Below are 24760 nucleotides of genomic sequence, written 5' to 3' on the forward strand. Positions count from 1 at the left end.
CATTACTATTATGCTCTATACAACAGCTGATCCAAAGGGTGTGTGGCATATGTCAAAACTCTTCTGCAGTGGGATACATTTGGGAACTCTCTAAAAACACACCACTTCGATGCAGGTTAGGAGAGCATTTTCACGAATCATAACCCTTTTCCTAAAATTACTAGGTTAGGAGAATTAGGTTAAGGTTAGGAAAAGGGTTTGGGAAAATCACTTTTGGTCATAGCTGTATCGAAGTGGGGTGTTTTTAGGGGATCTCGTGTGCAACAGCTGATTACAATATGTCGCTAACTACAGTTATTTTGGCTGGATCTGACTCCATCTCATCTGCACTGATATGAAAATTCCAAATAGGTGAAAGTACTATTGTGGGTCGCTATCAGGGAGATGCCTTCAACTATCCAGCACCTATTTTACATGCAGATAAAGGAAAGAGAAATACACTTCACACTTGATGCACTGTGGTACTACATTTTGGTTCTGTTTTCGTTAACTTGTCCCCATAGAGAAAGCATAGGGAATGTGTCATTCTTTGTGGTAAATAATATGGATACAATGGAAATGGTTAAAAGTTCTCAAATTCTTACAAGCTATGCAGAACCAAAACACTGCAAGGTGGGCATTAAAAGTGCTTTATTAAGTTTATCTGCAGATAACAAATTGCAGCTTAGTCACGAAACGTGGCAATTCCTTAAACTGTGTAGGCAATGCCATACACACTTACATAGAAAAAAAACCTAAACGTCCCTTATCTGTCAAATGTTGAATAAAATTATATTTGAACTGCCGATTGTCCGTAGTGTTGGTCCGTCAACTGGCCATTTCTTGTTGTTGTACATATCCACAGTAAAGTATTATTAAACCGGTTAAAGTACATACACGTGATGCATACTAACGGGTGTTTACATGGTTTTGTGCATATGGGTGATAGAAATGTATACTTCAGTACCTGTGCTCTAAATAGTCGGGTAAAAACTTTCAGTGAATATTGTCTCAAATTTCGAGCAGCTGAAGAACCAGCTGCACAGACAACTGCTAAAGTAAGTTTAAATGTAATTTAAAACATTCTAGCTTGTAAGGAAAACTTTTTTCAGGGCATTGTTTGATTGTATACCAATAATTGGGCTCAAAGTCGGCCTAATAAATCAATCTTCTGCTCTCCTCCCAACAACACACAGCACATCAGTTTTTCTGATCTACATCCCTCAATACAATCCAGTCCAATCAGCAGGTGATTGATGAGCCTAAATGGCAGAGGCTTAAGTCACTGTTTCAGTTTCCTCAGCACCTCTTTAGTCAGCTGCTTAGTGTATCTGTTGATCTTCCGGTGTCCTGGCATCCATCCCAGGAGAAAGCGATGAAAGTCTGTCCAGGCAAAGGCAAACATCTCCCGCCACTCTTTCTCCAGGGCAGCAAAGTCCACCTGCATGGTCACTGATGCCCTCAGTTCTGTGAAGTAGTAGTCCAGCAGGCCAGGAACCCTCTTTTCAAGCTGTTTCTCCTCTATTTCCTCCAGGAGGTAGACAACATCCTTCATCCCACAGCCTCCGCCCACGTACTGAAAGTCCACTGCCGCCACACCCTGCCCACTCCCAGAGAAGCAGAAGTTGGCTAGTTTGGCATCTCCGTGAACAATTGTCTTGAAGCTGCATTCATTGAGGATCCTGTCAATCTCCCCGGCAGCTGCTTTGAGCTGGGCGTCGTCCATGGTATTCAGCTCGTCAGGGCGTGTTTCCAGGTGCCAATAGGTACCTACGGGCCACAGCCCCTCCGGCACCACCCCCAGGAAGAGGCCATGGAAGTGGGCCAGCCAGCTGAGGCAGGACCTCATCTCTGCATCCCTAACGCTGGTTCTTCTCTGGTCGAAGCCCACCACATCCAGGTCCTCCAGAACCATCAGCTTTTCGTCCCCGTATGAACAAGCAGCCAGGCAGGCTGGCATTCGACAGCCATCATTGGTGGAGTAGTTCTGGTACCAGTGCGTCTCCACTTGGTAGGACCTCACCTTGCGCATGTGAGACAGGTCTGTGTTCCAGCCTCCAGGGTGCTCGGCCTCCTTTGGGAACATGACATGTTTGACAATGACAGAGGGGCGGTCACAGCCATCTAAATGGACCCTCACAATCTGGCCATAGCCGCTCCACAGCGTCTGGATTTTGTCACCAACACGCAGAGCCTTTGCACCACACTCCTGCAGAATAAGGTCCTGATATTCTTGTTTCATCCTGAAGTCTTTCACCAGACTGAAAAATAACAGATTAGGTTGTGTCAAAACGACATCTTTTCACAAAAGACTGATAAATTAGGGCATTAAAGTGTTGACTGAAGGAACAACAAAGTAAGCATGCACACAGTTTGATTGAGTAGGAAATGCAAGTCTATGCGTTTTACACACATGGAGGAAATTGAACTTCGACTGAAACTATTTAATTAAGTGTCATATTTCAAATCCACACACCACCATCTCACGAGGGACACAGTCAAAACATTAGTTAACAACGCCAATGTGCGTAAAACTCACGATGAACATGTGTTGCACGTCGAGTTGTATGTACTGTGTTATGTTTCGATCATGAATACTCTTCAATGTGGACTGGAGATTTACATCAATCAATGGCGCAATACTGCCACCAACTGGATTGGAGGGTAAAAGCTCTCGTCATCGTTGGAGCTACCCGGAAGCTAAATCATGGAAATGACTTATGTTGTTGTTATCGAGCAGAAAGTAGCTCGTCTACTTGCTAGCTGTATATCATAATGTTTTACGGATATTGTCAAGGCGGTTGTTTCTATTTCATTCATTTGATAATCTTATTTTAAAAACCCAAATTTTGGAACTGTAACTCATTGCTTTGATTTAGCTGTCTGACGTTCTATCAAGTTCGGCTTGCTAGCTAACGCCGCTAGCTAGTTAAAGTTAGTTGCGAATGACAGGGACAGTCATATTTTCCAGGCTGTATGAAGGCGTATGAAAAAACGTTAGAACAAAATGGATTGCACGGCACTGGAGCACGATGCAGTTAAATTTGCTAAAACTGCTGTCATCTGCGACCAGAATGGAAAATACAACGAAGCGGTCTTCTATTATAAGGTAACGTTAAGGACTCTGAAATGGAGGTTGTGGAATAACTTGCCGCACTCCACATTGGCTTTTACTTTCACCTGCATCTTATCGTCACCATTGTGGAATAGACGACTTGATCACTGATGCACTTTTAGCCTTTAGAAGTGGCATCCCAGTGTTTACACCTGTGTAACAAACGGTATGTATTCAGCCTTTAAGGGATATCCAGAAACTCAAATATTATAGGGTTAGTTACTATCTTAGAGGTACTTGACCCATGGTTAAGACACGTTTGTATTTTGCTACATAAAAATACATTTGTCATTTTGAAAGCAATAATGTTGGTGTTGTATGTGATATTAGGAGGCGGCACAAGCCCTGATCTACGCCGGCATGGCAGGGTCTAAACTGGAGGGCATCCAGGATAAAGTCAATGAGTACCTGGACCGTGTTCAGGCCCTGCACAATGCTGGTGAGTCCAACTCAACAGTGTAGGGAAAGTGGTGATCCTCAATAACCACTTCTGATCCAACTTCATTCACTCTCATACTCCATCCAGAATGAATGGACCCATATTCATAAAGCCTAGCAGTGAGTAGCCTACAGTGCATTCGGAAAGTATTCAGACCCCTTGTCTTCTCCCACATTTTGTTACGGTACAGCCTTATTCTAAAATTAATTACATTAACATTTTCCTCAGCAATCTACACACACTACCCCATAGTGACAAAGCAAAAACAGGTTTTTAGAAATGTTTGCAAATTTATTTGAAAAAACAACAGAAATAGCTTATTTACCTAAGTATTCAGTCCCTTTGCAATGAGACTTGACATTGAGCTCAGGTGTATCCTTGAGATGTTTCTACAGCTTGGAGTCCACCTGTGGTAAATTACATTGATTGGACATGATTTGGAAAGGCTCCTGTATAAGGTCCCACAGTTGACAGTGCATGTCAGAGCAAAAACCAGACAGGATTGTGTCAAAGCACAGATCTGGGGAAGGGTACTAAAACATTTCTGCAGCTTTGAAGGTCCCCAAGAACACAGTGGCCTCCATCAAATACAGGTGTCTCAAGAAGACCTGAGGCGATTACAGATCTGAGGCTGTAATCGCTGTAATCGCTGCCAAAGGTGCTAAGACAATGTACCGAGTAAAGGGTCTGAATACTTATGTAAATGTCCAGCAACCGAAAGGTACCTGAGCTGGCAAGGTGAAAAATTGGTCGGTGCCCTTGAACAATGCACTTAACCCTTATTTGCTCCAGGGGCACAGTACTACCATGGCTGTAAAACAACATTTCACTGCACCGATCCAGTGTATTTGAAAATATATATTTTTAGTGTTCCATTGTGTCCTACCCCATGCAGTTCAAGCTCAAAGTAGCGACCCTCTGAAGAGCAAGCAGCAGGTGGATCTGGAGCGGGCCCACTTCCTGGTCACTCAGGCCTTTGAGGAGGATGAGAAGGGCAATGGGGACGAGGCCATCGAGCTCTACACACAGGCCGTGGAACTCTGCATCCAGACGGTAGGGACTGTTCAGGAAAGGCCCAGGCTTCTTTTAGGCCTGCTGTGTGACTACAGGGGCAACTTTCACCACCGATGCTCTTGTATTGAGCAAATCAACAACAACAAAATGAGCTGTACTCAGCTATTCAGACCACTGTATCAAACATTATACAGGATGTTAATTCCTGGGTCATCACCAGGTCCAATGGAGGTATGGTCAGGAATGAGTATAAGAACAGTTTATTTTGATTAGGCCATGAACCCACCAGTCTTCATTGTATGTACTGACACCCCTCTTGACCTAGACTCTAGGGTACATAATGTGTGGCAGGTGTCAAGTGTAACTTTCCCCTCACTCCTTTTCTCCCACTTTCTTTTCTCACAGTCTCATGATACGACAGACCAGGGGCTGCAGGGCAAATTGAAGCAGCTGGCTCGTCAGGCCCTCGATAGGTAAGGAGGTCACTCACCCCTCCTCTCTATAGTGTAATATTTCTACATTTCTAGTGTTGTATACAGTGCATTCAGAAAGTATTCAGACCCCTTTACTTTTTCCACATTTTGTTACTTTACAGCCTTATTTTTAAACGGATTAAATAAATACAAATTCTCATCAATCTACACACAACACCCCATAATGACAAAGCGATTTTCCCAAATGTATTATAAATTAAAACCAGAAATATCTTATTTACATAACTATTCAGACCCTTTGCTGTGAGACCACGAGGTCGAAGGAATTCTCCGTAGAGCTCCGAGATAGGATTGTGTCGAGGCACAGATCTGGGGAAGAGTAACAAAAAAATTCTGCAGCGTTGAAGGTCCCCAAGAACACATTGGCCTCCATCATTCTTAAATGGAAGATGTTTGGAACCCCCAAGACTCTTCCTAGAGCTCGCCACCTGGCCAAACTGAGAAATCGGGGGAGAAGGGCCTTGGTCAGGGAGGTGAACGAGAACCCGATGGTCACTCTGACAGATGGGAGAACCTTCCAGAAGAACATCCATCTCTGTAGCACTCCACCAACCATGCCTTTATGGTAGAATGGCCAGGCGGAAGCCACTCCTCAGTAAATGGCACATGACAGCCAGCTTGGAATTTGCTAAAAGGCACCTATGGGGAAGCATGGTGGTGGCAGCATCATGCCGTGGGGATGTTTTTCAGTGGCAGGGACTGGGAGACAAGTCAGGATTGAGGGAAAGATTAACAGATCAAAGTACAGAGAGATCCTTGATGAAAACCTGCTCCAGAGCGCTCATGACTTCAGACTGGGGCAACAGTTCACCTTCCAACAAGACACCGACCCTAAGCACACAGCCAAGACAACACAGGAGTGGCATCGGGACAAATCTTTGAATGTCCTTGACTGGCCCAGCCAGAGCCTGGACTTGAACCTTGATCGAACATCTCTGGAGAGACCTGAAAATAGCTGTGCAGGGACACCCCCCATCCAACCTGACAGAGCTTGAGAGGATCTGCAGAGAAGAATGGGAGAAACTCCCCAAATACAGATGTGCCATGCTTGTAGCATCATACCCAAGAAGACTCGATGCTGTGATCGCTGCCATAGGTGCTTTAACAAAGTACTGAGTAAAGGGTCTGAATACTTATGTAAATGTGATATTTCAGTTTTTTATTTTTTTGTGCAAAATTTCTGAACCTGATTTTGCTTTGTCATTATGGGGTATTGTGAGTAGATAAGGATTTTTTTTTTTTTTTTTAATTCTGAGAATAAGGCTGTAACTTAACAAAATCTGGAAAAATTCAAGGGGTCTGTATACTTTCCGAATGCACTGTTGATCAAGGAACACCAACCCGACCGACCGACCAACCAACCAACCCCTTTGTTTCTCTCCAGGGCGGAGGGCCTGAAGGAGTCCCAGTCCGCCAGTCCCTTAGCCCAGTCGCCACAGGACAGGCCGGGGCCCTCAGGGGCCAAACCCAGTGGGGGGCCTTGTCCCGTCAGACAGTTCTTCCCCCTGGGGCCTGACTTCTCTCTCCAGGACCGCCCCCAGCCAGTCAGGCCTGTCCAGTCCAGCGAGCCTCAGGGTCAGCGCTACACCTCAGAAGAGATCGAGGTGCTCAGGTGAGCAGACTGGGATATATCTGGACTCATAGAATCATAGAACATGGTCAACACATTGAGTTTAGGCTCCCAAGAAGCAATGATCTGTGGTTCCATAATAATCCCCATTTCTCTAGGAGCATAATGCCAGTGTGTGACTTGTTTTTCTAAAGGTTAGGCAGTAACACACCTTTGTTTGGTAAAGGTTCAGGTTTGACTCGCATCTACATTTTCATCTGCTGGGTAAGGTACACACGTTACATTTCTCCTGATCCACGTCTCCGCTTCTCTACATAGGAGCACGTCCAAGATCAACGGCATACCCTTCGTCCCCTTCATGAGTGTGGACCTGAAGGAGAGATTTGCCTTTCCTGTTCCATTCTCGTAAGTTAGGATATTCTTGTTCCTTAGTAAGTGGGTGTGCGGATTGTAGAATACACACGTAATACATTTCTACCAGCAACCAGAAAGCAGATACTATCTGGAGTGCCACTTGATTGCATTAATTTTTAATTTGTGATAAACATCAGACTTTTTATTCTCTGTGGATGCTTACCAGGGACAAACTAGGCAAGCTGGCCCTGTCTCCCAAGCAGAAAACCATCTTCTCCCGCTGGGTTCGCCCTGACGAGATCTGCAATAACCCCACCATGATCTTATCTGTATCCAGCTTCAGCATCAAACAGGTCCGGCCACACACACAGCCGTCAATATTCACTATCAATAATCAAGACGAAAATGTTCCCAAATGTACCCTGTAAAATACAGAATTATTTAAGGTGTATTGGAATTGACTCATCATCAGATGGCGCCACTTGTACGTATGTTTTGAACTACCTACTTTATTGACAATCTGCTCTAAACTGAATACCTCTCAATGTGATGGATAAAACTGACAGATATACCTCCCATCCTGGTGGTCAGATGTCAGTCTCATACTCTTATTGTTGATCACCTACTCTCTCCCGTTAGACGGTGGTGTCTGACTGCTCGTTCGTGGCGTCGTTAGCCATCAGCGCTGCCTATGAGCGACGCTACAACAAGAAGCTCATCACCAGCATCATCTACCCCCAGAACCGGCGCGGGGAGCCAGAGTACAACCCCTGTGGGAAGTACATGGTGAAGCTTCACATCAACGGTGTGCCCAGGAAGGTAACACAGTGCAAAACCTGGGAACTGGGTCCACTGGTGCTCAATGTCATTGAGATTGGCTAGAAAACCTTACTCTCTAAATGACTAGACTGTCACTGTAAAGCTGCCATGTCGCTGACAGTGTCTACCAATGGGTTGTATTGTTGTAAGTGTTCCCCTTCCTATTCTCTGCAGGTCATTATAGACGACTTCCTGCCATGTGGTCAGAATGGAGAGCTGCTGTGTTCCTACTCCAGCAACAGGAACGAGCTGTGGGTCTCCCTCATAGAGAAGGCCTACATGAAGGTCATGGGAGGTTACGACTTCCCCGGCTCCAACTCGGTGAGGGAGTTCCCCCTGTGAAAGTACTAGTACTATCCCCTGTACTTTGCTCTGTCCAATAGCGAATGTTTCAGAGCTAACGAGTTCCCTCATTCACACCGTGTGCTAAATTCCACATTTCAACCACCGTACGTGATTGGACAGTTGGTTCTGTTCCCCACCTTGTTATTGCTGTTCTCTAAAGTGTGATCTCTATTCTTTCTGTCTTATTGTATTGTAGAACATCGATCTGCACGCACTCACTGGCTGGATCCCAGAGCGTATCGCCATGCATTCAGACAATCAGTCATTCATCAAGGACGACACCTTCCGCATGCTCTACCAGAGGTGAGACACGCAGACACAAACACACACTCATTAATTCACCCATGCACACACTTAAGGGCCTACATAGTCCATCTGCTCTGTAGAATTCACACTAAGAGCTATAGAACTAAGAGTCTTACACAGTTTAAATACTTTATTTGAATCCACAAATCATATTACATTTGCAAAAAGATACATACACACACACACCGAGTAATGCTACTATTCCATCCTCCATGATTTTTCATGATTACATTTGCTGTCAGATGGTAATAGACATGGTTATCAATACCACAAAGTTTTGTCTCCTAGCCAAGATAGCTGACCTACTACTCTCACATCCCCCTCCTCTGATGACAGGTTTCACCGGGGCGACGTCCTAATCACCACGGCAACAGGGGTGATGACAGAGGAGGAAGGCGAGAGGTGGGGCCTTGTGCCAACGCATGCCTATGCTGTCCTGGATATCCGGGAGCACAAAGTAAGTGTTGGTGTTAGCATAACCACTCATGGTTGTTACAGTAGCTTGTTAGCATAACCACTCATGGCTGTTACAGTAGCTTGCTAGCATAACCACTCATGGCTGTTACAGTAGCTTGTTAGCATAACCACTCATGGTTGTTACAGTAGCTTGTTAGCATAACCACTCATGGTTGTTACAGTAGCTTGGTTAGCATAACCACTCAGTTGTTACAGTAGCTTGGTTAGCATAACCACTCAGTTGTTACAGCAGCTTGGTTAGCATAACCACTCAGTTGTTACAGCAGCTTGGTTAGCATAACCACTCAGTTGTTACAGCAGCTTGGTTAGCATAACCACTCAGTTGTTACAGTAGCTTGGTTAGCATAACCACTCAGTTGTTACAGTAGCTTGGTTAGCATAACCACTCAGTTGTTACAGCAGCTTGGTTAGCATAACCACTCAGTTGTTACAGCAGCTTGGTTAGCATAACCACTCAGTTGTTACAGCAGCTTGGTTAGCATAACCACTCATAGTATAGCATGCTGTGTTTTATTTGTATCTGGTCAATTCCATTTATGTCTTTGGTATTTTATTAGGATCCCCATTAGCTGTTGCAAAAGCAGCAGCTACTCTTCCTGGGTTCCACACAAAACATGAAACAACATAATACAGAACATTAATAGACAAGATCAGCTCAAGGACAGAACTACATATAATTTTTTAAAGGCACACGTAGCCTACATATCAATACATACACACAAACTATCTAGGTCAAATAGGGGAGAGGCATTGTGCCGTGAGAGACTGGCATGCATAGTATTTATATCAGCCCTCTGAATATAAGGAAGAGCAAGACTGCTCTGTTCTGGGCCAGCTACAGTTTAACTCGGTCTTTCCGTGCAGCACTCGACCACACGACTGGACAATAATCAAGATGAGACAAAACTATAACTTTGTAACTTTGCGTATTGTTAATGGTGTTCTTCCTGCATGCTAAGCTTCTGTGCCATTTGATCTGGCTCTCAGGGGAAGCGGTTCCTACAGCTGAAGAACCCGTGGAGCCACCTGAGGTGGAAAGGCCGCTTCAGTGAACGGGATGAGAAAAATTGGACCCCAGAACTTCTCAAATACCTCAACTTTGACCCCAAGACCGCACAGAAGTTTGATAATGGCGTGTTCTGGATCACGTTTGAGGACCTGTGCCAGTACTATGATGTCATCTACCTAAGCTGGAGCCCCGCCCTGTTTAGAGAGTCTTCCTGTATCCACAGGTCAGTCAACAACAGCCCTCTCATATCTCCCACAAGGGTCTGCTATACCTATAACCAAGTACGATACAGTGCGTTCGGAAAGTATTCAGACAAACTGAACTTTTTCCACATTTTGTTACGTTTTGTTACGTGATTAAATCATTTTCTCCCCCTCATCAATCTACACACAATACCCCATAAAGACAAAGCAAAAACAGGTTTTTACAATTCTTTTGCAGATTTAATACAAATAAAAACCAGAAATCACATTTGCATTAAGTAATTCAGACCCTTTACTCAGTACTTTGTTAAAGCACCTTTGGCAGCGATCACAGCCTCGAGTCTTCTTGGGTTTGACGCTACAAGGTTGGCACACCTGTATTTAGGGAGTTTCTCCCATTCTTCTCTGCAGATCCTCTCAAGCTCCGTCAGTTTGGATGGGGAGTGTTGCTGCACAGCTATTTTCAGGTCTCTTCAGAGATGTTCGATCAGGTTCGGGCTCTGGCTGGGCCACTCAAGGACATTCATAGACCAGTCCCGAAGCCACCATGCTTCACCGTAAGGATGGTGTCAGGTTTCCTCTAGGCGTGACGCTTGGCATTCAGGCCAAAGAGTTCAGTCTTGGTTTCATCAGACCAGAGAATCTTGTTTCTCATGGTCTGAGAATACTTTAGGTGCCTTTTGGCAAACTCCAAGCAGGATGTCAATGTGCCTGTTACTGAGAAGTGGCTTCCGTCTGGCCACTGTACCATAAAGGCCTGATTGGTGGAGTGCTGCAGAGATGGTTGTCCTTCTGGAAGGTTCTCCTATCTCCACAGAAGGAGCTCTGGAGCTTCTTGGTCACCTCCCTGACCAAGGCCCTTCTCCCCCGATTGCTCCGTTTGATCAGGCGGCGGGCCCTAGGAAGAGTCTTGGTGTTTCCAAATTCCGTCCATTTAAGAATGATGGAGGCCACTGTGTTCTTGGGGAACTTCAATTCTGCAGAATATTTTTTCTAGCCTTCCCCAGATCTGTGCCTCAACATAATCCTGTCTCGGAGCTCTACGGACAATTCCTTTGACCTCGTTGCTTGGTTTTTGCTCTGACATGCACTGTCAACTGTGGGACCTTATATAGAAGGTCGTGTGCCTTTCCAAATCATGTCCAATCAATTGAATTTACCACAGGTGGACTCCAGTCAAGTTGTAGAAAAATCTCAAGGATGATTAATGGAAACAGGATATACCAGAGCTCAATTTTGAGTCGCACAGCAAAGGGTCTAAACACTTATGTCAATAAGGTATTTCATTTTTTTTGCCAAGCATTCCAAAAACCTGTTTTTGCTTTGTCATTATGGGCTATTGTGTGTAGATTGAGGATGTTTATTTATTTATTACATTTTAGAATAATAATAACTTAACAAAATGTGAAAAAAGTCAAGGGGTCTGAATACTTTCCGAATGCACTGTGTGTATATAAAAAAATACACATGTGTTTTGATATGTGAAGTATATTTCTGGTTGTGTGTGTCCCTGCAGTAGCTGGGATGGGAAGCAGGGCCCTGTGAAGGATGCCTACAGCCTGGCCAACAACCCTCAGTACCGGCTGGAGGTGACCTGTCCTGCAGGGGGCACTGCTGTCTGGGTTTTGCTGACCAGACACATCACTGACAAGGTGCACACCGTCTGTCTGGCTGTTCACCACCACACAGTATCAGACAATGTCTCATTTTTTCCCATAGAAACAATAATCGCTCTGTTTTTGTCCTTTTGATGTTAAGGACGACTTTGCACAAAACAAGGAGTTCATCACCTTGGTGGTTTACAAGACAGAGGGAAAGAAAGTTTACTACCCTGGTGAGTTTCTCTTGGAATTGTGTGTGTATCTATGTGTGTGTGTGTGTGTGTGTTTCCTCTGACTGTCTTGTATGTTCCTCCTCAGCGGACCCTCCCCCCTACATAGATGGGATCAGGATCAACAGCCCCCACTACCTGACCAAGATGAGACTAACCAGCGCTGGAACACACACATTCACACTGGTGGTGTCACAGTACGAGAAGCAGAACACCATCAACTACACCCTGAGGGTGAGACACACACACACACATATATTGTGTCAGATACATCTCCTGAGTGTCAGATCTGTCGCTGTCAGGTAAACACTGCGATCCTGTTGTACTGCGGTGCAGAAGTGACCATATAGCATGCTTCAAGCATCTCACAATAGAGCGTGAGAAAAGAGTGGGATGGTGGGGGTGAAGAACAAGAGGGAGTGGGGGAAGATGGAGTGAGGGCACATGAGATGAAGGATAGAGGAGAAGAGAGAGAAGAGTCTTGTTCCACTTAATGAGTGTCAAGTGTACATACACTACAGTTCAAAAGGCCAGCATCCCGGAGTCGTCTCCTCACTGTTGACATTGAGACTGGTGTTTTGCGGGTATTATTTAATGAAGCTGCCAGTTGAGGACTTGTGAGGCGTCTGTTTCCCAAGCTAGACACTCTAATTTACTTGTCCTCTTGCTCAGTTGTGCACCGGGGCCTCCCACTCCTCTTTCTATTCTGGTTAGAGCCAGTTTGCGCTGTTCTGTGAAGGGAGTAGTACACAGCGTTGTACAAGTGTTGTAGCAGAATCAGAATTAATTAGGTAACATTGATAAATAAGATGTTTTATTTACATAATAATGTGAGATATTTGTCATTAGAATGTCTTCTTTTGGATAATAATGTTGGCAGTTGCATTTTCCTCGTTCTTCTCCAGGGAAAAGTCACTTGGGGCCCAGAGAGGGGAGAGGTCAGGCTTGTCTTTTATCTGTCTGGTAATATGCAGAATATCAGAAAGGGAGAAGTCAGAATTGAACAGTGTCTTCCAATGTATCTGTTAAACCATGTGAAGGGCTCCACAATGTCTGTGTGCCAGTCACGCCCCTCTGTGAGTTTATCCAGGAGGGCGTGTATTTGAGATGGGGGTATCTAGAATTGACAATTGATTTATGCCATTGGATGAGGTAATGTTTTGGTACTTAGAAGTACCAGGAACAAGATTACAATCTGAACAATAATGTATAGCTAATGCTATCTGGCTATGGGATACTCATATTTCAAGTAAAAGGCCCTTTGTGAAGTTCCTATTATCTGTGGTTCGTCATTGTGAGTTGAGAGGGGTGGATCTTTGCTATAAAAGATCTCAGTTGCCATTATGTTGACACACTCAGAATTCATTTATAGATACTGAATTCATCTGAGAGTCACAGGGCTATGGTGAAGCTCATTTAATTCAAATATGAAGTTTATGTATAACTCTGACTGGTGTGTGGTTTGTAAACTCTCCTTTCACTTAGTAATACAGGAAATTTCCACAACACGAGATCTTCAGTTTCTTGGCAATTTCTTGCATGGAATAGCCTTCATTTCTCAGAACAAGAATAGACTGATGTGTTTCAGAAGAAGTTATTTGCTTCTTTAATGAGCACAACAGTTTTCAGCTGTGCTAACATAATTGCGAAAGGGTTTTCTAATGATCAATTAGCTTTTTAAAATGATAAACTTGGATTAGCTAACACAACGTGCCACTGGAACACAGGAGTGATGGTTGCTGATAATGGGCCTATGTAGATATTCCATAAAAAATCTGCCATTTCCAGCTACAATAATCATTTACAACATTAACAGTGTCTACACTGTATTTCTGATCAATTTGATGTTATTTTAATGGACAAAAAAAAGAAGCTTTTCTTTCAAAAACAAGGACATTTCTAAGTGACCCCAAACTTCTGAACGGTCGTGTACATATACTGTACACACAAGGAATATTAAACTAGATCTGTTGTTTCAGAATGTAGAATTATACATGAAGCAGCCTCCTTTGTCCTGCAGTCTGAGTGTGTGTGTTCATATCCATGCAGATTGAGTCTTAAATGAGGTGTGCTAATTATTTCATTAGAGACAGTTCTGTATCAGAACCCACTTGCAGAACTGGGAAATCAGTTGAAAGAGAGCTTGTGAGTTTTCTGCAATGAATTGCTGTGTGTGAAAGAGAGATGGCGAGAGTGAGACTTCGTTGGTTTGTATATGAATGAGTAAAAGGCTTTGTGTGTGACCCAAACCTTTTTTTGGTCATTTATATTTCATAAACTCCCCTTACCAACTGAGCTGAAGTCTTTGAGGAGCTGTTATCTGAAGTCTCACAAAAACAACATGTTTGGCCTCCGTAGAAGAGAAGAAACCCTGAGAGTAGTTGAATGTGTGTCTTTCTGAGAATGAAAGAGAAAAGCCAATCGCCAGAGGAATATCTCTAGCCTTGACTTAGCAAGCAGCAAACTGGCTGTGAATCAATTACTGCACTCTCACTCCCTTAAAAATCATCCGGAGAATTAGTGAATTGACGTTCAGTCTCATACTCCGAAGAGTTCTCGTGAGGTATGGATTGAACATGATTTCTTCCGTCTGAATAAGAGCTGGCCAGTATTCTTCCTGGAGTTTCTTCCTGATGTTTCTATGTTGTGCTGATTACATCCCTGCTCATTCAGTTCCAACAGAGTAATAGACGTTTCCCTCCAACAGGTCTACTCTGGATGCAAGTTCTCCTTCTCCAAGATCCCAACACCCTTCACTCATACCAAACGGGTAACATTTACTTCCACTTGTCTCTTTGTTCAAATTCTCTATTGGCATGATAACAAAATCACCATCTTACATTGTGAAAGCCCCCTCTCTCTCCCTGTGCAGATCAATGGCCAGTGGAAGGGGCCGAGTGCGGGGGGCTGTGGGAACTACAAGGACTCGTACAAGCACAACCCAATCTACCAGTTTAACCTGGAGCGCCCAGGACCCATGCTCATAGAGCTACGAGGCTCCAGGTAAGACTCACTGAGGCCTGCAGGGGCCCTCCACACCACTGGGGGCACTACAACCAGTGGGGACACTTTACGGCCCAATCACAATTGATGGATATAAAATGTGTTCCATTGAAATGAATGTCTTCTTGTAACACAGCACTTTTAATACTTGTGTTCATCCTGTACGTCAAACCTTCTCTAATCCGAGGTGACTACAGAATGACTGCAAAATGTAAATAAAATGTAAATAATATGCATGGTCTGCATTGTGTCTGACAGTCTGACTCCAATGAGACTTTGTCATGACACGTCCAGAAAATTTGAGCCGTCACAGAATACGATTACCAGGTGTAAATGTGACCAGACAGAGTAACAGTCAGTTTCCAGTGTTAATACACTCCCTTATGTCATCCTGTAGAGGTCATCTTTAATAGTTCATCTGGTGCTCCTAATTAAAACGAGATGACTCGCTCTCTCCCTCCAGTCTGCAGTCATTAGCACTGCTAACTAAATACTCTCTCTCTTTCTCTTCTCTCTCTCTTTTAATGTGTTGGTGCTGTATTGTACTGGCCTACCAAGAATCTGACGTGCTGCGTAGTTGTTATGTGGTTCTGCCTCTCTCCCTCCAGTCATTAGCACTGCTAACTAAATACTCTCTCTCTTTCTCTTCTCTCTCTCTTTTAATGTGTTGGTGCTGTATTGTACTGGCCTACCAAGAATCTGACGTGCTGCGTAGTTGTTATGTGGTTCTGCCTCTCTCCCTCCGTAGGCAGTGCAGCGCAGGTTCTGGTTGCTTGTGTTATTGTTATCATGTCTCGGTCTCACCCTCTAGGCAGTACAGTGTGGGCTTTGAGATGGTGACCGTGTCCACTGTAGTAGAGCCAGGACCTGCAGGCCACCCGAAGAAGAACAGTGGCGACTACAGGTACTCACCCACGATTCACAGGAGTTAAACGCAACATAGGAGATAGACAAACACACTATCAGTTCATAGAGGTGTTCAGGGACAGTACATAGTGTTGAGTTCCAGATGAGTTCAGAATCAATCCTAATATTAACCCTTTACACTCGTGGGAATTGGCCTATATAGATAAGGCTAAATTGAAATATTTATGACAGAAGAGATATGGAAAGCATATGCATAGCAATGGTAGCAATTAAAAGGGAACAGTTTGGAGATTATGGGGAAATTATTGGACTAAAGGTGAGGATCTAACAGTTCACCTGACACGACTGAATTCAAACATTATACTGTTGATTTGATGTGCATTTTACATTTACTGTAATTTTACTGCATTTGTTGATAATGAAATCTGAAAATACTCATTCATTAACATAACAATATTAATGGATTTGGGGTAGGTCCAACATAAGACAAAAAAAATGAAGGGTTTGAGTGAGAGGTCAAACTGGTGTCTCCAAGTGTCTACGCACCTCTCCTAAGTAACTTCAATACACTTTTATGACTAAAAGACGAGTTTTCAACTACAAGGTGCTTTTTTTTTTAGCTCTCCTAGCTGTGCTGAGCAAGGACACTGGTAGGTGTTTTGTTTGGAACACAGCCCTGCATCCCCGCCATCACAAAATAACTGTTGTTTACGCAATCCAAAAACGATCCATTATAAATCCCAATCTGGGTCAGGTGGGCATTATTAAATGATAAAATATTATTTTACAATAGGCTTTCACAAGCCAATTCAGCCCGCCCCAAAAAATCCCAAATACAACAAACAGGCTCATTCTGTTCAGGACATCCCAAGGTGTAACGCCATGTCATCTTGTACATTAAACATAGTGATCATAAACGTTGACACTGTATATTACATGCGTTTCGTATGGTAATGAGGAGTGCACATTTGGGCTCACAGGTGTTTGGCTTGTATGACATCAGCGGTATTTATTATAATCCTCAACATTTCATCTTTCAAAATACATCAAGTCCTCTTAATTTACAGCATTTTCCTCACTCCGACAACAAAATGTCTTGCCCAATTAGCGGATAGAATGGGGGCAAATATCTTGTTGCGCGCGGGGGCTCAAGTTCCAAACGGCTCAGTCAAAACCCATACAGAGCTGTGAAGCGGAGACCCTGAGCTCTGACCTACTGTACAGCTACTGCGTTCCAATGTAGGCGCTTATCGGTGTCCAAATCGGCCATTTTCAACCCGGGTATGAGTGTCATATTCCTACTGTGAAACTCTGAGCTTGTTTAACTCCAATGTTGGAAAACATAAATGTAAACAAACACTATATAGCCTCAACATGGTTGAAACGATCATTTTGATATCTATGGTCAGTCCTTGCATTCATGGCTCAACTGACTAGGTATCCCCTTTCCGTCTATGAATTTGAAAGTGGTTACATTTCTCCAGGCCCGTCCCTCAGCTTTTTACTTAAACAGGCGGGGTGACCACTTGAATGCATCCATCATAAAATGTTATGCACAGGTTAAACTTCAGAATTGGAACATATATTGGGGACACATGATTCTCCAAAGCCGATGACATGCTGCCTAAATGTGGTGGCTACAGTCACAAAACTGAGGGAACATTCACATCTGAGAACCTCGTATCTGACCTCTGGGATGTCTATGCTGATTGAGTTAGCCTGGTTCAAAGATTGAGGGTGTACTGAAATGAGCCTTACTGCACGTTTGCGTAAAGGAATGCCTTTTGAGTTAGATCTTATGACGACAGCTGTGTGCGTCTGAAATTATTTTTCAGGAATAATTGTAAGTAAAGATATTCATAACATTTTCCTCACATTTAGACCATGATATTAGATGATCCTGTAGATGAGGTTAAATCAGGTTAAATTTGTATTTAATATCAGATAATCTGCTCTGCTATTGAACACATTGCATGCATTTTTAGTGGGTTATGAAACAGAAAATGTCCAGAAATGGTGGTGGACTGCATTGTAACATGTTATGAAGGAATGGAGATTAGAAAGGGTGCTATTTGAGACTATTGAGACACAGCCATAGTGACCCCCCCCCTCTGTAGGTGTGGTTTCTGCTACATGGAGGCAGACCATGTCCCTGCTGGCATCTACAATGTCATCCCCACCACCTTCCTGCCCAAACAGGAAGGCCCCTTCTTCCTGGACTTCAGCAGCGCAACGCCCCTAAAGGTCTCCCAGCTCCAGTAAGGAGAGGGGGGAGGATTCAGGGGTGACACCAGGAATAACTTGCTCACAACATGGACACACTCACTGTTCCCTCAACTCTGGGTGGAACTTGTCACGACTGCAGGAGGACCCCAAAGAGACTGATGACTTTATTGATTATTATCAAGGGTATTTGGAAAGGGACATGTTTTTGGTATGGAACATAGCCCTCTATGTGCTGAGGTGTGCAAGAACATGTTCTAAAAAATGTTAACTGACTGAGTAGTAACCCTCAGAGCTAATGTTGAAGGTGCTTTCTTCCTCCTTTGCCATAATGACAGATACAGTAAATGATATCACAACAACTATGGCCCTTATGATTTTCAATGTTCAATTACTTGCCACTTGTTGACCGCCAGTCTAGGTACTCAAGAGGCAGTGCTGGTATTTACCAAGGACGAAGGGTGGCGTTCTCAACTGCAACTGTCTTTCTCAGGAGACCGCACCACGACAGGGATTTCTCTGTTGCACAGGAATGAAGACTAATCTCTGGCATTTATAAGGATGTGTGACAGGCATGCAGGACCTGTGTCTGTGTGGTTGCAAAATTCTAGGAACTTTCAATAAATTCCCTGGTTTTCCAGATTCCTGGAATCCTCCGACCAGGATTTAGGGAAAACCAAGGAATTTATTTAAGTTCCTGGAATTTTGCAACTGTGTGTGTGTGGGTACTCACGTGGAAAACAACATTTGAAACGTATCTGCCATCTCCAGTCTCTTGTTTACGCTTCAGCAAGGACTTGACCGCTTTACAGCGGGTTCTCCTTCTCTGTTAACAGTTTGTCAATGCTATACAGTCTTGTGGACAAGACCCACTCCTCAAACATATTTTTACTAAGGAAAGTGTGGACTTACTGAAAGAGCGGAGTCACCCGTACCATGTAGACTTATTTTGCATTAGCAAAATGGCTGCTCTGTCGTTTCATTCTTTACATAGAATTACATTTATGTTTTCTTCCCCTTCCAGTGACTGTTAAAGGGCAACTATTGCTGCTGTTTCCACTTATGTCAAATGCAATAGTCTGGTTTGATTTTGCTCATCTTGCACTAAATGTGGAATGATGTATTCAAACATAGCATTGATGGAAATCAAAAAATGTTTTGTCTGTGTTGGTGAAGATCTGGCCTCTCTCCTGTCTGAGAGCATTTGAAAACAGAGCGTGTTGCATTTGCAGTAGCTGGTCACAACCTCTAAGAAGAATCACAGGACAGAGAGACGAACTACCAGGCCTGAGGGAGGGATCTGGAGAGGTAGAGGAGAAACAGAGAAGTGCAGTAAAGAGGGAGAGAACAAAACAATTGTTTAGGTGAAAGGCAGGAATTTAACCCGAGGCAGATTTGACAACTGACAAATACTGCTAAGTCAAGTGTCTGACAAACAAGAGGAAAGCAAATATGACGGGAAATCTGAAAACCAGTTCAACTTTTGTTATTGTGAACAAGATCCTATAATCTAGTTCTGTGCTGCCTTGCCATCAAAGATCTTCACTTGGCTTAGCCGTGGCTAATGTCAAACCTGCTAACATTCTGAATCCTGTCGCCCTACAATCTGCAGCACATGGCTTATACGTCAATGGGGAATCCCAGCACAGATGAGTGGTACTTTTCTAATGTGGTTAAGCATGTTAAGGTTTGCCAATGAGGAGCCAGGGTGATGTAAACAACCCACCAGAAAGCAATGACCTGATTGTTTTTGTTGTTGTTGCAATAGACTTCTCTGCAGCGATTAGACCAAGAAAAATACCAGTATAGCCCAGTCAGTCAGAATGGCTACAGGCTAGTCAATTACTGTATAGGGTTCTGACAGACATCTACAATTATTTGACATGTTTTTATAGAATAACTTTTTGAAATCTCTGCCTGGGATTTGGGTCATTTACCAAATAAGATCTTGAGTTTGGTTGACCAAAGAATTTCAGGCTAGTGAGGAGGGGGGGATACAACGTTAGTTGATCTACATTGCAGTTAGATCTTAAGAAATGAACAAAGGATTACTGCAGTGAACATCACTTTTAATGGATTATTTTCAGAAAACAGGCACATTAAACTGTGAAGACACAATGGAAAGTTACTCTTAACATAATGGAAGAAAAGGGCTACGACAGGGACTGTTCATGGTCATATCCTTATATTCCACAGCGGAGGGTGACAGATAAACATCGATACAACATTACAGTTGTACACGTACAGTACACACATAGACTGGAGCGTCCACAATAACAAGTTGACTGCATAGGCTTGTGCAATAGCTTGCTTTTCTCATAACTCAGTGACCAAATACCTTCCCCATGTGGCCATGGAGCATAAGGAGACCAGGAGAGGAAGCCAATTGAACACTATTTGAGACAGACGACGAGACCTCAAACATCTGACAGTCTACTGTGTGCCACTTTAGCCAATATGGATCTACAACTTACAGGAGCTGATACTGTCCACCAGAAACCAACACTATCAACTATCCTGTCAGTTTCCACAAAAGACCTCGTCATTCTTCACCATCATCAGTTTCATTGTCATCCAGTTTCACTTTCTCCTCAATATTGGTCCAAGACAAAAACCATCCTCAGATTCTGAGAATTACCTGGCTGGCCATTTTCATTCCGTTACAGGGAACTCTATGTGATAGTGTCCATGGGCAGATGTTGTTATCTAAAGTTCTGTCCTTGCGCTATTGCTCAGTTCTTTAGTGTTACCGTCCGTGGGTGGACGTTGTCCCTCAGTACGGGGCCATTGGGGATGCCATGACAGGGAGATGGATGGAAGGAGAACTAGATGGTTGACAGTGTCTGGGGGCCCATTTCCCTGGCACCACATCAGTGTGGTGCCGATGAACCACAGGATGGAGGGAGCCAGGAGGAAGAGAGGAGGGGAGGGTATATTACATTTACATTTAAGTCATTTAGCAGACGCTCTTATCTACTGTAGCCTCACCCCACACAATTATTCTACTCTTGGAATCAATTCCAAGTCCAGCTTTATGTGTACTGTCGGCGAGATGGATTCACAGATCACTGGGAAGTGAGTTGAGCAATAGAATACAGTTCTTTTAAGTCCAATTCTGAAGACCCCTATTGGACAAATGCACGGGCTGTCCGAAGAGATGCCAGCCAGGGGCTGGTGTAGTGTGTGTTTGGTCTCCATGGTAACATGAAGCAGTTGCCATAGGCTCTATATGCCGTACACAGGATTACATAATGGTGAGAGTATTCAAAAATCAACTATCTGTGAGAGGATATAGCAGAGTAATATTACAAGTCATGAGGGTTATTCACAAAACTTCAACTCCGTAAATGTACTTGTTCCTTTTTATAAATCCTGACTTTAAATCCTGGCCTCATGCGTGCTCTTCTTTTACAAAAGCATAACACAGATTGCTGTCAATGTTTGTGTATTCTACTCTGTATTGGTAAAACAGGTGGCATCAAGTTTTATAATAAATCCCCATTTCTAATAGTCGAAGCTAGGAGTGCATTCTTTCATTTACGAACAACAGAATCGCATCTTGTCTGGAAGTGCAGCTCCCTCTCAGGGAGAATATCACAGTAAAAAAAAAACATTGTTTATCCCATTTCCCCTCATATACCATGGGCCCCCACCCATAGGGCGTTAGCCAGCACGGTCCTTAATGTGTGTGGAGTTCAGTAGGGAATTATGGGAAGCCAATCTGACTGAGGAAGCTATGGGTGGGATGTCAAAAGTTAAAAGGTCCTTTCTATAGGAAGTGGTGGTTTCATGACATCACCAACCCTGGGTTGGGTCTTAAGTCTCTTCATCATCATGATCCATAGGAACTGTATATACACTGACCATTTAGTTCATAGTGTCTCATACTGGGCCACTTTTTATTCACTTAGCCAGTATTAGTTAATGGGGTAGAATGGAATGTGTGTGTGTGGTGTTACTGGTAATACAGCATGTTGGCACACAAAGCCGGTGATGGGGTTAGCTTGTGGATTAGCTTTCCTCTTCACAACCCGTTGATCAGGACCACAGTTTGGGTGGGGGTCTGGGAACGGCTTTGACGTTCTCGCTTGGTGTTCTTGGAGTTGACGTTGCGCGAGCATCGAAGAGACAGGAAGCTGAGGCGGACCTCCAGGCCCGTGGTCTTGTTGGTGTTTGGTACGGTGGTGCTGTTGTTGTTTACAGTATTGTCCAGCTCACCCTCCGCTCCCTCTGCTCGGTCACCTGAAACGCACAGAGAGGTATGCTGTGTGAGCCAGGCTCTTAGGGACCCAGTGGAGATTAGGATTTATCCCCCAGCAGTACTGCTAACCTGTGCCTCTGCACCTGCTCTGGTCTAAGCACTAGGCAAGCTGTCACTATGACTAATAGGTCTCTCCTCTGGCTCAGGTGCAAGTCAGACAGGAAGTAGAAGACGATATGTCTTACTGAAAATAAACACACACCATCAATCTATCTTCTTTTTCACTTGTCTGCATATGTACACACTACCTCATACAGTATGCACACACATTCTCTAAACCCAGCTCTCCTTTTTTACTTTTTTGGCCGCGCACACACACACACCTCTCTCCAGGTCACACTCAGGTGATGATGCCCCGCTACACTCGCTGCGTGGTCCCAGGACAGGCGAGATAAGGCCAAAGTCAGACAGCGAGACTGGGCTGGGAAGGTCCAGACTGCAGGGGCGTGAGGAGGGAGCAGGGGAAGAGGAGGGACAGGGCGAGGGCAGGTCCTGGGGGCTGTTGGGGGAGTGGGAGGAGGAGACCAGGCTGCAGGTGGAGTGGGTCTCTGAGTCCTCCTCTGACATGGCACTGCTGCTGCAGGTCTCATCCTCAAACGACTCGGACGTCACTGCAGAGACCGAGGGGAAGAGTGGTTGAGATGTAACAAGCCTTTACTGTACAACTGAGGAGTGCACATGCAGAGCATCAATGTGGCATCCACTAAATAAAAAAATACACACCGTGAGAGACAGAGACATAGAGGAGACAGGGAGACATAGAGAAAGGGAGACAGAGAGAAAGGGGACAGAGAGACAGAGACAGAGAGAAAGGGAGACAGAGAGACAGAGAGAAAGGGAGACAGAGAGACAGAGAGAAAGGGAGACAGAGAGACAGAGAGACAGAGAGACATAGAGAAAGGGAGACAGAGAGAAAGAGAGACAGAGAGAAAGGGAGACAGAGAGACAGAGAGAAAGGGAGACAGAGAGACAGAGAGACAGAGAGAAAGGGAGACAGAGAGACAGAGAGACAGAGAGAAAGGGAGACAGAGAGACAGAGAGAAAGGGAGACATAGAGAAAGGGAGACACAGAGACAGAGAGAAAGGGAGACAGAGAGAAAGGGAGACAGAGAGACAGAGAGACATAGAGAAAGGGAGACAGAGAGAAAGGGAGACAGAGAGACAGAGACATAGAAAAGGGAGACAGAGACAGAGAGAAATGGAGACAGAGAGACAGAGACATAGAGAAAGGGAGACAGAGAGACAGAGACATAGAGAAAGGGAGACAGAGAGAAAGGGAGACAGAGAGGCATAGAGAAAGGGAGACAGAGAGAAAGGGAGACAGAGAGACAGAGAGAAAGGGAGTAGGAAGAAAAAGCAAACGAGGGAGACAGACGGTGGACAGAAGGGGGAGAGAGACTTCTTGAAATACTGCAGCCATACTTTACACTGAGAGAGAGAGTGTAAAGACACAGTACTTCAAGACTAATATGAGATCCATTTTCTGTGTTGGGGTCAAAGTCCTCAAATTCCAACATGGATGGCAAATGAAGGAATGTTTTAATGACCTTGAACTTTGTTTACTGCCATCGGACAGTTTGAAACAGACACACTTTATATGTAGGTAGTACAGACATACTTTATATGTAGGTAGTACAGACACACTTTATATGTAGGTAGTACAGACACACTTTATATGTAGGTAGTACAGACACACTTTATATGTAGGTAGTACAGACACACTTTATATGTAGGTAGTACAGACACACTTTATATGTAGATAGTACAGACACACTTTATATGTAGGTAGTACAGACACACTTTATATGTAGGTAGTACAGACACACTTTATATGTAGGTAGTACAGACACACTTTATATGTAGGTAGTACAGACACACTTTATATGTAGGTAGTACAGACACACTTTATATGTAGGTAGTACAGACACACTTTATATGTAGGTAGTACAGACATACATATGTAGGTAGTACAGACACACTTTATATGTAGGTAGTACAGACACACTTTATATGTAGGTAGTACAGACACACTTTATATGTAGGTAGTAGACACACTTTATATGTAGTAGTACAGACATACTTTATATGTAGGTAGTACAGACACACTTTATATGTTTGTAGTACAGACACACTTTATATGTAGGTAGTACAGACACACTTTATATGTAGGTAGTACAGACACACTTTATATGTAGGTAGTACAGACACACTTTATATGTAGGTAGTACAGACACACTTTATATGTAGGTAGTACAGACACACTTTATATGTAGGTAGTACAGACACACTTTATATGTTTGTAGTACAGACACACTTTATATGTAGGTAGTACAGACACACTTTATATGTAGGTAGTACAGACACACTTTATATGTAGGTAGTACAGACACACTTTATATGTAGGTAGTACAGACACACTGCTCATTTGTCACTCTAGTGTTAATCTGCTAA

At 43.8% G+C, this 24760-nt stretch overlaps 3 protein-coding genes across 3 annotated transcripts in view; 1 reads left to right on the forward strand and 2 right to left on the reverse strand.

Annotated features, from left to right (window-relative positions):
- Positions 1–613: 613 nt before the first annotated feature.
- pkdc (protein kinase-like domain containing) lies at positions 614–2622 on the reverse strand. The gene is made up of 2 exons (XM_029679610.1): positions 2519–2622; positions 614–2240 (listed from the first exon to the last, which is right to left on the reverse strand). The coding sequence occupies exon 2, from the start codon at positions 2219–2221 to the stop codon at positions 1262–1264; it is 960 nt and encodes a 319-aa protein (XP_029535470.1). The 5' UTR covers positions 2222–2240; positions 2519–2622; the 3' UTR covers positions 614–1261.
- Positions 2623–2661: 39 nt separating this feature from the next.
- LOC115141032 (calpain-7-like) lies at positions 2662–18410 on the forward strand. The gene is made up of 19 exons (XM_029679607.2): positions 2662–3088; positions 3425–3533; positions 4429–4586; positions 4953–5020; positions 6426–6653; positions 6930–7016; positions 7192–7318; positions 7605–7784; positions 7959–8105; positions 8326–8432; positions 8772–8892; positions 9900–10144; positions 11641–11776; positions 11883–11958; positions 12044–12189; positions 14663–14725; positions 14828–14958; positions 15770–15862; positions 17943–18410. Exons 1-19 carry the CDS (start codon positions 2987–2989, stop codon positions 18085–18087), a joined length of 2469 nt encoding a protein of 822 aa, XP_029535467.1. The 5' UTR covers positions 2662–2986; the 3' UTR covers positions 18088–18410.
- Positions 18411–20096: 1686 nt separating this feature from the next.
- Positions 20097–24760, reverse strand: part of LOC115141033 (SH3 domain-binding protein 5-like) — a 39641-nt gene continuing 34977 nt past the window's right edge. The window contains exons 8-9 of the mRNA XM_029679609.2: positions 22633–22920; positions 20097–22290 (exon numbers count right to left, since the gene is read on the reverse strand). Coding sequence (XP_029535469.2) covers positions 22073–22290; positions 22633–22920 — 506 coding nt within the window. The 3' untranslated portion in view covers positions 20097–22072. The remainder of the gene's footprint in view (positions 22291–22632; positions 22921–24760) is intronic.

This window comes from Oncorhynchus nerka, linkage group LG14, assembly GCF_034236695.1.
Source record: "Oncorhynchus nerka isolate Pitt River linkage group LG14, Oner_Uvic_2.0, whole genome shotgun sequence".
NCBI lineage: Eukaryota > Metazoa > Chordata > Actinopteri > Salmoniformes > Salmonidae > Oncorhynchus > Oncorhynchus nerka.

Excerpts from the sequence above, each read along its gene's own strand:
- pkdc (XM_029679610.1), bottom strand. The coding sequence starts at position 2,221 with ATGAAACAAGAATATCAGGACCTTATTCTGCAGGAGTGTGGTGCAAAG.
- LOC115141032 (XM_029679607.2), top strand. The coding sequence starts at position 2,987 with ATGGATTGCACGGCACTGGAGCACGATGCAGTTAAATTTGCTAAAACT. Across the intron at positions 3,089-3,424 it reads AAGCGGTCTTCTATTATAAG|GAGGCGGCACAAGCCCTGAT; the intron begins GTAACGTTAAGG and ends ATGTGATATTAG. Across the intron at positions 4,587-4,952 it reads TGGAACTCTGCATCCAGACG|TCTCATGATACGACAGACCA; the intron begins GTAGGGACTGTT and ends CTTTTCTCACAG.